Source organism: Geotrypetes seraphini, chromosome 12, assembly GCF_902459505.1.
Source record: "Geotrypetes seraphini chromosome 12, aGeoSer1.1, whole genome shotgun sequence".
Classification (NCBI taxonomy): Eukaryota; Metazoa; Chordata; class Amphibia; order Gymnophiona; family Dermophiidae; genus Geotrypetes; species Geotrypetes seraphini.
In genome coordinates this window covers 98594246-98607092 of record NC_047095.1, presented here as the reverse complement: position 1 = coordinate 98607092, position 12847 = coordinate 98594246, and the positions used below count along the sequence as shown (strand labels likewise).

At 42.6% G+C, this 12847-nt stretch overlaps 1 protein-coding gene across 1 annotated transcript in view; it reads right to left on the bottom strand.

The window, feature by feature from the left end:
* Positions 1-218: 218 nt before the first annotated feature.
* The window catches only part of LOC117346157 (vomeronasal type-2 receptor 26-like), a 25213-nt gene continuing 12584 nt past the window's right edge, over positions 219-12847 (bottom strand). Inside the window, exons 2-5 of the mRNA XM_033915559.1 lie at positions 11784-11836; positions 10227-10454; positions 4422-4548; positions 219-1126 (exon numbers count right to left, since the gene is read on the bottom strand). Of these exons, the coding sequence (XP_033771450.1) occupies positions 219-1126; positions 4422-4548; positions 10227-10454; positions 11784-11836 (1316 nt within the window). The remainder of the gene's footprint in view (positions 1127-4421; positions 4549-10226; positions 10455-11783; positions 11837-12847) is intronic.

The following is a 12847-nucleotide window of genomic DNA, read 5'->3' as shown; positions in this document are numbered from 1 at the left end:
TACATCATACAATCATTATTACTAAAATACCTACATTTAAATACATTAACCATGTTAACAAATAAGAATAAAGTGCATGAATGCCCATTCCTTTCTCATGACCCACCACCTTCAATTAGTATATGCTGACATGCAAATTACAACAAAAAGCTTTAATGCACTTTCTGATAAATTGTTTTCCCTATATTAAGTATGTGATAGCATTTAATGAAGTTTTGTCAAAAGGGCCCCTTCATTTTTCTTAGGTCCTTCTTGTTGTTCCTTTCAGGCCTCAGCAGAATAATATAGCATTTAGGGAAAAAGATACAACCCAACAGTCCAGTGCTGGAGGTCAGAATAGCAAATATCTCCACTGCCACAATGTACTTGCCCTTGGAGCTCAGGTATGTTGGGATGAAGGTGATCCAGACGCTGCAGAAGATCAACATGCTGAAGGTGATGTACTTTGCCTCATTGAAGCTGTCAGGTAGATTTCTTGCCAGGAAAGCTATGATGAAGCTGATACTAGCCAGAAATCCCAGGTAACCCAGAACACAGTAAAATGCAATTACTGACCCTTCATTACATTCAATTAGTATTGTTCCAATTTCTGATCTCATATTAAGATATGCAAATGGGGGAGCAGTGGACAACCAGGCAAGACATAGAACTATTTGAATAAGGGAGCAGGAGAGGACTATAAAATTAGAAACCCTGGAACCCATCCATTTATGGAGTTTGCTTCCAGGTTTGGTAGCTTGGAAGGCTATGATCACAGTAATGGTTTTTGCCAGTATAGAGGAGAGAGCAATAGAGAAAGTGATCCCAAATGTAGTCTGTTGGAGAATGCAGGTGACATTCTCAGGATACCCAATGAATAACAATGAACAGAGGAAGCAGAGTATAAGGGAAATGAGGAGAATATAGCTGATGTGTCGGTTGTTGGCTCTCACTATGGGAGTGTCTCTGTAATAAATAAAGATTCCCAAGATGACAGTAGTGATGAAAAAGAAGAACATGCTGATTGAAGTTAAAACAATCCCTAGAGGCTCTTCAAAAGATAGGAAATTTATCACTTTTGGGATACAGGCATCTCTTTTCTGATTTGACCATTGATCATCTGGGCATGTTATACAGGTGTCCATATCTGAGAAAGAAGATTATCATCTCATTATCTCACATATATCATGAGGTCTATTTACTAAAGTGCACTTAAATATCATGAGTCCTATAATCTTCACAACTCAGCCAAGACAGAGCAGTCTAATTCATATTAACTGTATGGAGAGTGAAGGACTGTGAATTGCATATTGAGTTAGCTCCTGGTACTTTAACTATAACGTATGCAAATAAAATGGCTGCATGTAAGAGCAGGTAATATATGTACTCATGCTACCCACAAGCAGATTCCACAGACTGTTGCACAAAAAATGCAACCATTCCCCCCAATCCGAATCCTGAAACATTCCCATTCAACTGGTGAAAACCTAACCTTCTCTCGCTCATACTGATCAACCAGCCTTTAATGGTTGTGTCGCTGGGGAGTTAGGCAGGGGGAATGAGCAATCCTCAGACATTTTTTTGTTTGCTTTTCAAGCTCAAATTGAAAATAGTGGCTCTGATCCATGGTACTACAGTCTACCAAATAAGGATGATACAACTTTATTTGACAATTTGACCCTAGAGATAGTTTTGAAAGACTGACAACATGAGGAAATGTGGATCATTATTGCCCCACTTGTAATGCATGCGAAGCACCCATAATAAGTGCTGAGGGTGTGATTTCAGGCTTGGGTTTTTGGCCCTTCATCAGGGATTTATGGGTCAAATATATTAAGAGGAACAAATTTCCCAAACCTTATTGGGATGGTGGGAAATGTGGGCAGGTGAGTGGTATGGTAGTGTCCTGTCAGGGGTGCAAATTCAAAACAACAGCATATTCCACTCTTTATACAGCTATCTTCAGACATTCAGTTTATCCTTAGAAGTTATTCTCTGTAGTTAATACACCTTAATCCAAGACAGGTCCAAACAACTGTAAGCTGTGCACAATGTGGCTGTCACTTCAATTCAGTTCTTGCAGCCATCCCTGTGGGTTTTAATTAATAATTTTTTTCTTTTTAATATAGTTTCTCTTATTGTAAACCATTTAGATATCTTTGATGGACATATATCAAGAAACTAATAAATTTGAAAGTGTATTCAAGCAATCTTGTGTAATGCTGCAAGCAGGGAACCAGTTTAGACAAGTCCGCATCTCTCAAGAAGAGCCAAGTGATAAAAGAACAGCCTACACTTGTTGCCAGTTCCACAATCCTAGCAATGGAAGGCAAAGAGGTGGAAAGGAGAGCAGCAGCACTGACAAGAAACAGGAAATGAAGCCAAAAGCCAGCCACATTTGGAGAGCAGAAGCACAGCCCCCCCAAGGAAACCAGATCATATAGCTACAAGATTCTGTATTTGAATTCCCTGAAACTGAAATGCAGGAAAGGGTTCCTAGGGAAGACAAGGCCATAGTCAAGAGATTAAATGAATGTTTTGCATTTGGCTTCAAAGAGAAAGATGGGCAGATACCAGTACCAGAAATGGTAGTCAATGCTGATAAATCAGAGAATCTGAAACTCTGGAAGATATAATGGGTCAGTTTGACAAACTGAACATTAGCAAAGTGCCTGTATTGGATGGTATACATCCCAGAGTGCTGATAAAATAGAAAAATGGACATGCAGAGCCATTCTTAGTGTTTTGTCTTTAAAATCCAGCATTGTACTCGAAGACTGGAGGATGACCAATTTTTAAAAATGGTTCCAGAGGTGTTCTGAAAAATTATAGATCAATGAGTCTGATGTTGGTGCCAGACAAATTGGTAGAAACTAGTATAAAGAACAAAATGACAGAACTTGTACATAAGCATGGATTAATGATAGAAAACCAACATGAATTTAGTCAAGAGAAATCTTGTCTCACCAATCTATGGCATTTCTTTAATGGGGTAAATGAACTTGTGGATAAAGGTAAGACATTGTGCATCTAGTTTTTCAAAAGGCATGTTAATTTTTGAACCTAACTTACCTCACTTTTGTAAACAGGTTTTACAGTAATGGGAGAAAATGTTTAGATTATAAGCCTTCTTGGGACAGTGCAAGTTTCATTTCATTTTGTTAAAAATGTATAAACCTGTCTATTTCAAAGTAATATACAATACCTGCAATGTCTACACAATCTGAGTGTAAGTCCTGCTTCAGCTACAAATGCAGAAGTTGAGTGTTTAACACATCATCTTAAAAATTCTACTATATAATTTTTTTTTAATATTTGGGTGATGGTGTGGCTCTAAATGATATTTATAAGACAAGATTGATGCATTTTTTAATTTCAGGCTATCTCTGTGCTTGGGCTAAGCTGAAGGTCTAGGTTTTCATAGAAAGATAGAAACATTACCTCAGTTAAAGGCCCATCCAGTCTGCCCTACCCCCCAACAGCCATTATCTTCTCTTCTCCATAAGAGATCCCACATGCCTGCTCCTTGCTATCTTGAATTCAGACACAGTCTTCATCTCCACCACTTCCACTGGGAGGCTATTTCACTATCTAAAGAAGCATTTTCTTAAATTTCTCCTGAGACTATCACTACTTAGCTTCATCCTATGCTCTTTCCATCTGGTATCCTACCCTATGGTGTTCTGTTTTTAAAGAGACAAAGGGCAGTTCTTGAATTATCACCATGACTGCTTGGCCAGCTGGTGGGAAGAGAGGAATCTTATCAAGTATTTTCCCCATTCTGTACAGAAATAAAAGTCCTACCCAGCCTATGTTCTCCTTTTTTGTATCTCTATCCTATCAATCATTGAATTTCCCACAGCTTATCATATGTATGAAATTATGGGCTCCTTTTACTAAGCTGCACTAGCAGTTTTAGTGCGCACTACAGATTAGCGCATGCTAACTCCGCGCTACACTCCAAAAACTAATGCCAGCTCAATGGTGGCGTTGGCATCTTGCACGCGTGGCAATTTAGCATTCTAGAACCGCTAGCACAGCAAGGTAAAAGGAGCCCTATATGTCTTTGTCCTGAGTTTGTACTTGATACCCCTATATTTATTTAAATTTTATTATGTGCACAGCTTAGATATAATAATAAAAAATAATAAATAAACTTTATTCTTGTATACCGCCATACCATTTAGTTCTAGGCAGTTCACATTCAAGAGAGACTGAATAGTTCAGTGACAATACATTCTTAGAGAATACAGAGTATAATTGACCTTTAATTTACAAATTTTTCCAAAAGATATGTTTTCATAGATTTTCGAAAGGTGTAATAAGACTTGAAACTTAATTACAGTTTTTAGAGAGTTACATCCCCCCTAATTTCAAGAACAATGATCATAATAGATACCCTATATTTATTTGTATCCCCTGTTTTCCATGATTTCACCTACCAGTTTGGTTGGAGATCTCTCCATCTGAACACGGAATACAGTCATAACAGCAGATGGGTTCCCCTTCCTTGGTTAATTTCCTGTAACCAGGATGGCAACTTGGATTACATCTGAACTGTGGAGGTTTCTGAAGATTGAGAAAGCATGTTATGTAATGTCATTCAATAATGGATGGTTGTTTCTGAAATGGAATGTTCCTTTATTTATTTTTAAATTGTCATCATGTGTAACAGCATATTTCATGCTTAGAAAGGTTCTTGTAAAAATACTCAAAAAGTGTTGGTTCATATCAGTGCTTAGACAGATTAGACCAGCCTCAGATCAGATGTGACCACTTTCATGGAGTTAGATTTATAAAGACTAATTAAGTTATATAATAATATTTAGAGCTTACTAATTATGTTATATAACTAATTAGGTTATATAATAATATTTAGAGCTCTCTAACCTAAAAAAGGCAGAACAGCCAATAAATTTCAAAATGGGAAAAAACAACATCATGCTCCCTCACATCCCTCTTACTTCCTGAAAAAGAACACCTTCTCGTTTCTGTTGGGGGAGTGGCCAAGTGGTTCTAGCAGCTGCCGTAGCACCCTGAGGTTGTAAGTTCAATTGTCACAGCAGCTTCTTGTGACTCTAGGAAAGTTGTTTAATACTTAATTGCACCAAGTATAAATTAAAACATGTTAAACACTTTGCAGCCGACATAAGAACATAAGAATTGCCGCTGCTGGGTCAGATCAATGGTACATCTTGCCCAGCAGTCCACTCCCACAGCAGCCCCTAGGTCAAAGACCAGTGCCCTAACTGAGACCAGCCCTACCTGTGTACGATCTGGTTCAGCAGGAACTTGTATAACTTTGTCTTTGAATCCCTGGAGGAAGTTTTTCCTAATAACAGCCTCTGGAAGAGCGTTCCAGTTTTCCACCACTCTCTGGGTGAAGAAAAACTTCCTTACATTTGTACGGAATCTATCCCCTTTCAACTTTAGAGAGTGCCCTCTCATATTCTCTAACTTAGAAAGGATGAACAACCTGTCTCTATCTACTAAGTCTATACCCTTTAGTATCTTGAATGTTTCAATCATGTTCCCTCTCAGTCTCCTCTTTTCAAGTGAGAAGAGGCCCAGTTTCTCTAATCTCTCACTGTACGGCAACTCCTCCAGCCCCTTAACCATTTTAGTCGCTCTTTTCTGGACCCATTTAATTGTTCTTCTCTGGACCGTGTCCTTCTTCATGTACAGGGACCAGTGCTGAACGCAGTATTCCAGGTGAGGGTGTACCATGGCCTGGTACAGCAGCATGATAACCTTCTCCAATCTGTTCATGATCCCCTCCTGAATCTTCTACATATGTGCCTACTTTGCAAAGTGCCTTTAATTAAAATCCCATGCCCCTGCTGCCTTCATACATTCAAAATTCTTGCTAACCTCCTTCCAGTCTGCTATTGTACTTGCCAAACCCCAATTGACCAAACTTCTTGCCCCAACTCTCACCATTTCTGCCACCCTGAAATCCCTCCTCAGAGGCTTCCACATACAATGCCCCATTCCTTTACTTTCTGTCCGGACTATGACTGAGTACTTCCATGACAAGGTTAACCAATGAATCTTGAGTTCCCTACTAAGTCACATCCATCTCCACTTCATTTTCAAGCCTTTATCCTTTTTCACCTATCTGTTGCATCCGATTCTTTTGATCATCATCTATTCCTTGTTACACTGTACTTCACTTGGAATTGGGTTCTTTTTTTTTTTTCCAATTCTTTATTCATTTTATAACTTACATCAAGTACACCAATATTGATATTAACATTGTAACATATATAATTCACTTGAGACTTTACAATTTAACTTTATCAAATTAAATTTATCCCTTTCCCTTCCTTCATTCATAAATCATTTTCTTCAATAATAAAATCCCCCCTCCCCCCGCCCAATTTTTCATTTGTACTAAACAGGGAAGAAAAATATATACCGTATTTGCCGGCGTATAAGACGACTGGGCGTATAAGACGACCCCCCAACTTTTACAGTTAAAATATAGAGTTTGTTATATACTCGCCGTATAAGACTACCCCTTCTTCCGCACACCTTCTCTACTGCCCCGGGTGCAGCACAGCCGGCCAGGTCCCCTTACTTTTGTGGCACTTCCCCGACCGACCGACAACAGCCCCGGTCCGACAAACTTCTCTGCCCTTAACCGCGAATCTAAATTACCTTCTTACAGCTGCTGTAAGAAGGTAATTTAGATTCGCGGCTACAGGGCAGGGAGGATTGTCGGACCCGGGCTGTTATCGGTCGGTCGGGGAAGTGCCACAAAAGTAAGGGAACCTGGCCAGCTGTGCTGCAACCGGGGCGGGGCGGGGCGGGCCGCTCCTCTCCCTTGGTAGCCACTCGAACCGCGAGGCTACTCTCCTTCTCCTTTTCTGCCCTGCCTGCAGCACAGAGCCGAACGGAAGTCTTCCCGACGTCAGTGCTGACATCGGAGGGAGGGAGGGCTTTGTTTAAGCTTTGTTTAAGCCCTCCCTCCCCTCCGACATCAGCGCTGACGTCGGGAAGACTTCCGTTCGGCTCTGTGCTGCAAGCAGAGAAGGTAGGGAGAAGAAGAGCCGCGTACATCCAGAAGACTGAGCATCCAGCCCCGCAGGAGCCCCGCGACCCTCGGAGGCGTCCCCATGGGATCCCCGCGACCCTAGGGGGCGTCCCCACAGGATCCCCGCGACCCTAGGGGCGTCCCCGTGCAGCTCTCTAAACAGTACCCGGCGTATAAGACGACCCCCGACTTTGGGGAGGATTTTAAGGTACTGAAAAGTCGTCTTATACGCCGGCAAATACGGTACTTATTCTTTACAATATTCTGATAATGGCCTCCACACATCCTGAAATTTATTAAAATTCCCTTTTTGAATGGTTAATGTTCTTTCCATTTTATAAATATGGCATACTGAATTCCACCAAAAAGTAAAGTTCAGTCTATTCCAACTTTTCCAATTATATGTTATTTGTTGTATGGCAACCCCGGTCAAAATGAGCAATAGTTTATTATTATTAAAGGATATTTGGTTCTTGGCTCTCATTGCCATGCCAAATAATACTGTGTCATATGTTAATGCCATATGATTTTTCTAGTAAGCAATTTATCTGGCCCCAAATTGATTTCCAAAATTCCATAATAAATAGACAATAGTCTAAAGTCTCTGCTTCAAGATGACAATGCCAGCATCTATCAGACTTAGAGCTATCCAATTTTTTTTAAACGAACAGGGATCCAGAAGGCTCTATGCAACAGGAAAAACCATGTTTGTCTCATAGATGCAGACATTGTACATCTCATCCTCAAAGACCAAATGCGTGGCCACTGAGATGCACAGAGATTTGGATTCTGTCTTGGCTTTCATCTTATCCTTCCCATCACATTTTATATGTCAACTCTGGTAGATCCTCTCCATTGCAATCCCACTATAAGTCAGTGTCTTGGAATCTCCTCTGTTCTCTTTCTATACAGGTACAAGATCTTTTTATTCAAAATCCTTGGGACTAGACATATTTTAGATTTTAGAATTTTTTAGATTTTGGAATGGCAATACCACCAAACTTTTTTATTTCAATATAAGGCAAACTTTAAACTCTTCAAACACTTCAGACATTAACTTGTTCCAAATTATCGCTGACTTTTACTAAACCACAAAGAAAAAGCAGTATTTCAAGCCACATCCCCTTCCTTTATATTTCAAACTAGTCTTTAAGCCCGTTACATTAACGGGTGCTAGAATAGATGTGTGTGTCTGTCTTTCTTTCTTTCTCTCTCTCCCCTTGGCCGCTGTCTGTCTGTCTATGTTTATTTGTTTTTCTCTCCTTGGACACTGGCTGTCTCTCTGGCCCCGTGTGTGTCATTCTTTGTGTCTGTGTCCTTGTGTCATTCCCCCGCCCCCCAGAGCAAAGCTGTCTGCCCCCAGCATACCCCTTTCCCTCTCCCTAACCCCCTTGTGTCTTCCCCCTCCCCCCGCGAGCAAAGCTGTCTACCCCCCAGCACACCTCTGCAACAAAAGCATCCCCCTGTACCTGCAGCATTGGCATGACACCCTTCAGCCAATCGTGAGTGCTCAGAGCGCAACAGGGAGCGGGGCCTGCAGCTTCTTCGGCGTCGGTGAGGAAGGAGAAGTTGGCCCAACTCTCCGCAGGGGCTTTGGGGACAGTCTTGTGCGGCTCGAAGCCCTCCTCCCAGCAGCACTCCATACTGCCTTCCTCCCGCCGCCCAGCATAGATGTCTGTATGTCTGGGGTTTTTATATTTGTCTCTCTCTCCTTGGACGCTGTCTGTCTGTCATTATTTGTGTCTATGTCTCTCCCTGGTCCCCTGTCTGTCCGTCTTTCTTTCTGTCTGTCTCCCTGGCCCCCCTGCTTGCCAAAGCAGCCCCCTTTCCATCTCCCCCTGTTCTGCAATGCCTAACTGCTCCGTGGCCCCCAGCACACCCCTCCCCCCAAACAGCCTCCTTTCCCTCTCCCCCTGTTCTGCAATGCCTGCTCCATTGTCCCTTTCTGTTCGCCTCCCCCCCATGATTGCTATCTGCACAACCCTCCCACCAAAACAGCCCCCTTTCTTGCCTGCTCCATGGCCCTTCTTTTTCCTCTTCCCCTCCCTCCAGTCACCGCTGCCATTCCTATTTAAAACGGCCTGCTGAGGTTCGCGGCCAGCTGTAGCGAACCTCGCAGGCCGCTGTACACCTCAGTAGCATGTTCCCTCTGACGCGATCGCGTCAGAGGGAACGTGCTACCACGTGGAGAGCGGCTTGCGAGGTTCACTACAGCCGGCCGCGAACCTCAGCAGGCCGTTTTAAATAGGAATGGCAGCGGTGACTGGAGGGAGGGGAAGAACAGGAGCGGTAGCGGTTGTTGCGGGAGGGAGGGGGAGGCGGCGACGTGCAGGCCGCTGTAAACAGGAGCGGCGGCAGGACCATGAGCCCTACTCCCGCCATCTGCTGCCAGAGTCGCTCCTGTCGCGCGATGCAGCTAACTGGCGCATACACCGTTTGGCTGTGAGTTCGGGCGTGCAATGTAAGTCTGCATGTGGTTCAAGTTGTGTGCATCGTCGGTCTGGAGGAGTGGATCGAGCTGGGGCTCCCGTGCGATATTGCAAGTTCGGCTGCGTGGGAGTTTTGGTTTTGTGAGGAGCCGGCATAGTGTTTCGGGTGGGGAAGAGTCGCGGTTCCTTTTTTGTTTTGGGCCCGTGCAGGAGGAGCTGAAAACAGTGCTGGGGGCTCGGTAGGTGGTGGAAGAAGGCTGGGGAGCTGCTCGATGGATCGCAAAAAAAGGAGGAGGGGGTGGGCACTCGGAGAAGGGAGCCGTTTTCAAAGGCGCCCCCGCGGCTCCTCTCATGAGCTGCAGTTGCGTCGGAAGATGAGAGAGGAGTCGCGGTGGTGGCTTTGTGGGTCCGTAGTCAGAGAGAAGTAAAGCTGGGGACTGGCGCATGCGCAGTCCTGCGGCCACAGACCTACAGTGCACGGAACACGCAAATAGGACTGCGCATGCGCGGCTAGCTCTTTATTATATTAGATGAGCCTGGAGTTGTTTTTTTCAAGTAAGTAGGCAGATGTGTCTGTAAGAGCTAATTAGTATCAATTAACCCCAATTGACTAAATACTATATGTACACACCTGGGATCAGCACTCCAATTTAAATGACCTTTACAGAATCTGGAAGCTAACGTTTTCCCCATAAAGCCAAAATACACCATTCTTTTGACCATTTTATGACAAGTTTCATTAAACCTGTTTAGATCAGGAGCTCTCATCACTTAAATCTGACCTGGGTGAATGAACTCTCCCACACGATGGCCTTCTCATCAATGGTGAAATCCTGCCCTGGGGGAGCGTGGGGGTTATAATGTCCAACAACTTCATATTTCAATGTCATATTAGGAAGAAAGATCACATTCATAATATTGTATCCAGTGGCGAGATCTCCATTTTCATCCAGGTACATCACTTCCCTTAAACCATTTTTAAAATGGAGGTTCCTCAGATAACGATGGAGCTAAGAAGTGAGAGGTGCATTTTAAGTAGTGCCAAGATAAACAGGTAATTCCAAGCATACACAAACATTTGTCTATAACTATAAGAAGAACTAATTTTAAAGCCATTTCTGGAGGTAAATCACTCTCTATCTCCTCCCACTGAGAGATAGGCACAACTTTAAAGTATGGGTCAACTCCCTGAAGAGCTTAAAAAATTATTTTATAACAGCCATATAAACTTATCTGATTCCATTCTAGAAGTGCAGTATACAGTATAAAAATCCAGTAAATAATGTAATTAGCCAATGAATGGGGAGAAGGAAGGCACAAAGAAAAGAAATATACATTATCTTTTCAATTCATTCTTCTATCTTCAATGCCAGATCTACAGGAAGTTGAGACTTTAAGAGCAAAGACCATACCATTGCACTCATCTTTAAAACAAAAAAAAAAATGATTTGAAAAAGGCACCAAATGGCAGATATTTTTCCTTTCATAAACATCAAAGTCTTGATTTTTGAACCTGAGAATTGGGTTGTTTTTATAATACAGATTTTATAAATGGGCTGAAGATGGCTTTGAATTTAGCTCCAGTGGTTGAAATGTAAAGACAGTGCCTTGTGGATTTCTTTGGTATTTGTCCCAGAAATAGCAAAGAAAGATGAGAATCAAACATTTTATATCACATTCATTGTTGGTTTAATCATGAATTAATATGAATTTGACTGTTGGGCAGACTGGATAGATCAATTTTTTCTGCAGTCATCTACTATGTTACTATCAAGGACATAATCAAAAACCTTAGACATTTAAAAAATGACATGTTTTATTGTCTAGATTGTTTTTCCTGTTTTATAGGTATGTTTGTCTTTGATCCTACTTATCTGTTATATGTAATTTATATTTTTGTATGTGAGTGTTATGACCAGTCAGGCTCCGTGCCTGCTAAGGTCCTTGTGGGTGCCAGAAAGAAAGGGGGTCCCCAGGGCCTGGCCCCACCACTATTTAGACCTCCCTGAGCGTGCTAGCAATCCAGAGCCAGGGGTTAGGAAAACTTTACACAGGCCTTCACAGAAATACAGCAAAGCAGAGTGACTTTTATCCAGGTCACCACCGGAGGAGCCAAGGAGAGGATCAGCTGGGTACAGACTCAGGTAAAGCAAGGCGTGTCTTCCCCTTGATAAGCCAGCAATCCTGAACAAGCTGTTAGGAAGGGTAGGGAGAAGGCTCCTCTTTGCCCAGCCCTGCTCCATTTTAGGCTGAAGGCTTTTTGTGTTTTGTGCTATGAATGTTTGAATGATAAAGTATATTTTCCAGGAACTGAATTTTGTTCTCTGAACTGTACTTACCTGAAATCTGCTAGGAGCAGACTTAGGAATAGAGTCTTTGGTGGAGAGCAGCTCTGTGAGGAAGTAAAACACATGGAGAACTTTTTACATCAAGAAGGAAAATCCTGAATGCTACCAGAGTTTCCTTCTGGCCATTTTTTTTTTGTTGTATGCATTTTCTGATATGTTGGAAATCTGAGCCATTCTGAACTTTAACTAGACGAGTAAATTTTATTTTGTTACCATCCTGGAACTTTGTTGATGGTTTTTGTCTAGTTCCTGTAAACCCTGCAGTGTGACTTCATTCAGTCACAAGTCAGTGTAATTTTGATCTATGGCCACTGGAGGCACTGCAGAGTCCCATCCTAAGGTTTTGGTGCTGCATTGCGGGGAAGGGTGGGAGTTTTGGCAGGCAGGTGATTGGGCAGGCAGTTGTTCGGGGCAGGCAGGCAATCTGGGGCAGCAGGAGAGTTGGGGCTGTAGGAAGCTTTCAGGGCTGGTTTATTTTTATTTTTTGCTTTTACTTTTTTGCTGCTTTTTTCATTAGGGCAGAGCAGGCAGGAGAAGAGCATCAGGACAGCAGGCCGGAAAAATTTGGGGCAGAGAGCAGGGCTGGAGAGCTGGAAAGACGTTTTCGACTGGTCCCCAGCTGTTGCTACTTTGGATGGTCGGCCAGCCCAGTCGGATCGTGAAAAAAGTGTTGTGAATCATGTCCCTGCCTACTTTGCATGCGGTTCTCATTTGCATGCACGGATTCGAATCAGATCACAGCAGAGGTTAATGAATGGGGCCCTAGGGAAATATGGTCACAAAGGGATCGCAAACTGATCGGTACACAGTCGGTTTGCTTTGTGAATCTAACCTGAAATGCTAAAAAACTTACTCAAATTGAACAGATGTGCACTGGAGGGATTGATTACTATCCCCCACACTTCACCATTGATCACTAAATGCTTCCCAATGCACAAACATGTGAAAATGAATCAGTACACACCTGTGTCTAGAATAGCAACACCTGGTATGGGAAAGCTTGGTAAAGCATCACACAGAGTTCTTAAGTAGTCAAGTGGGTAGGCTAGTGAACC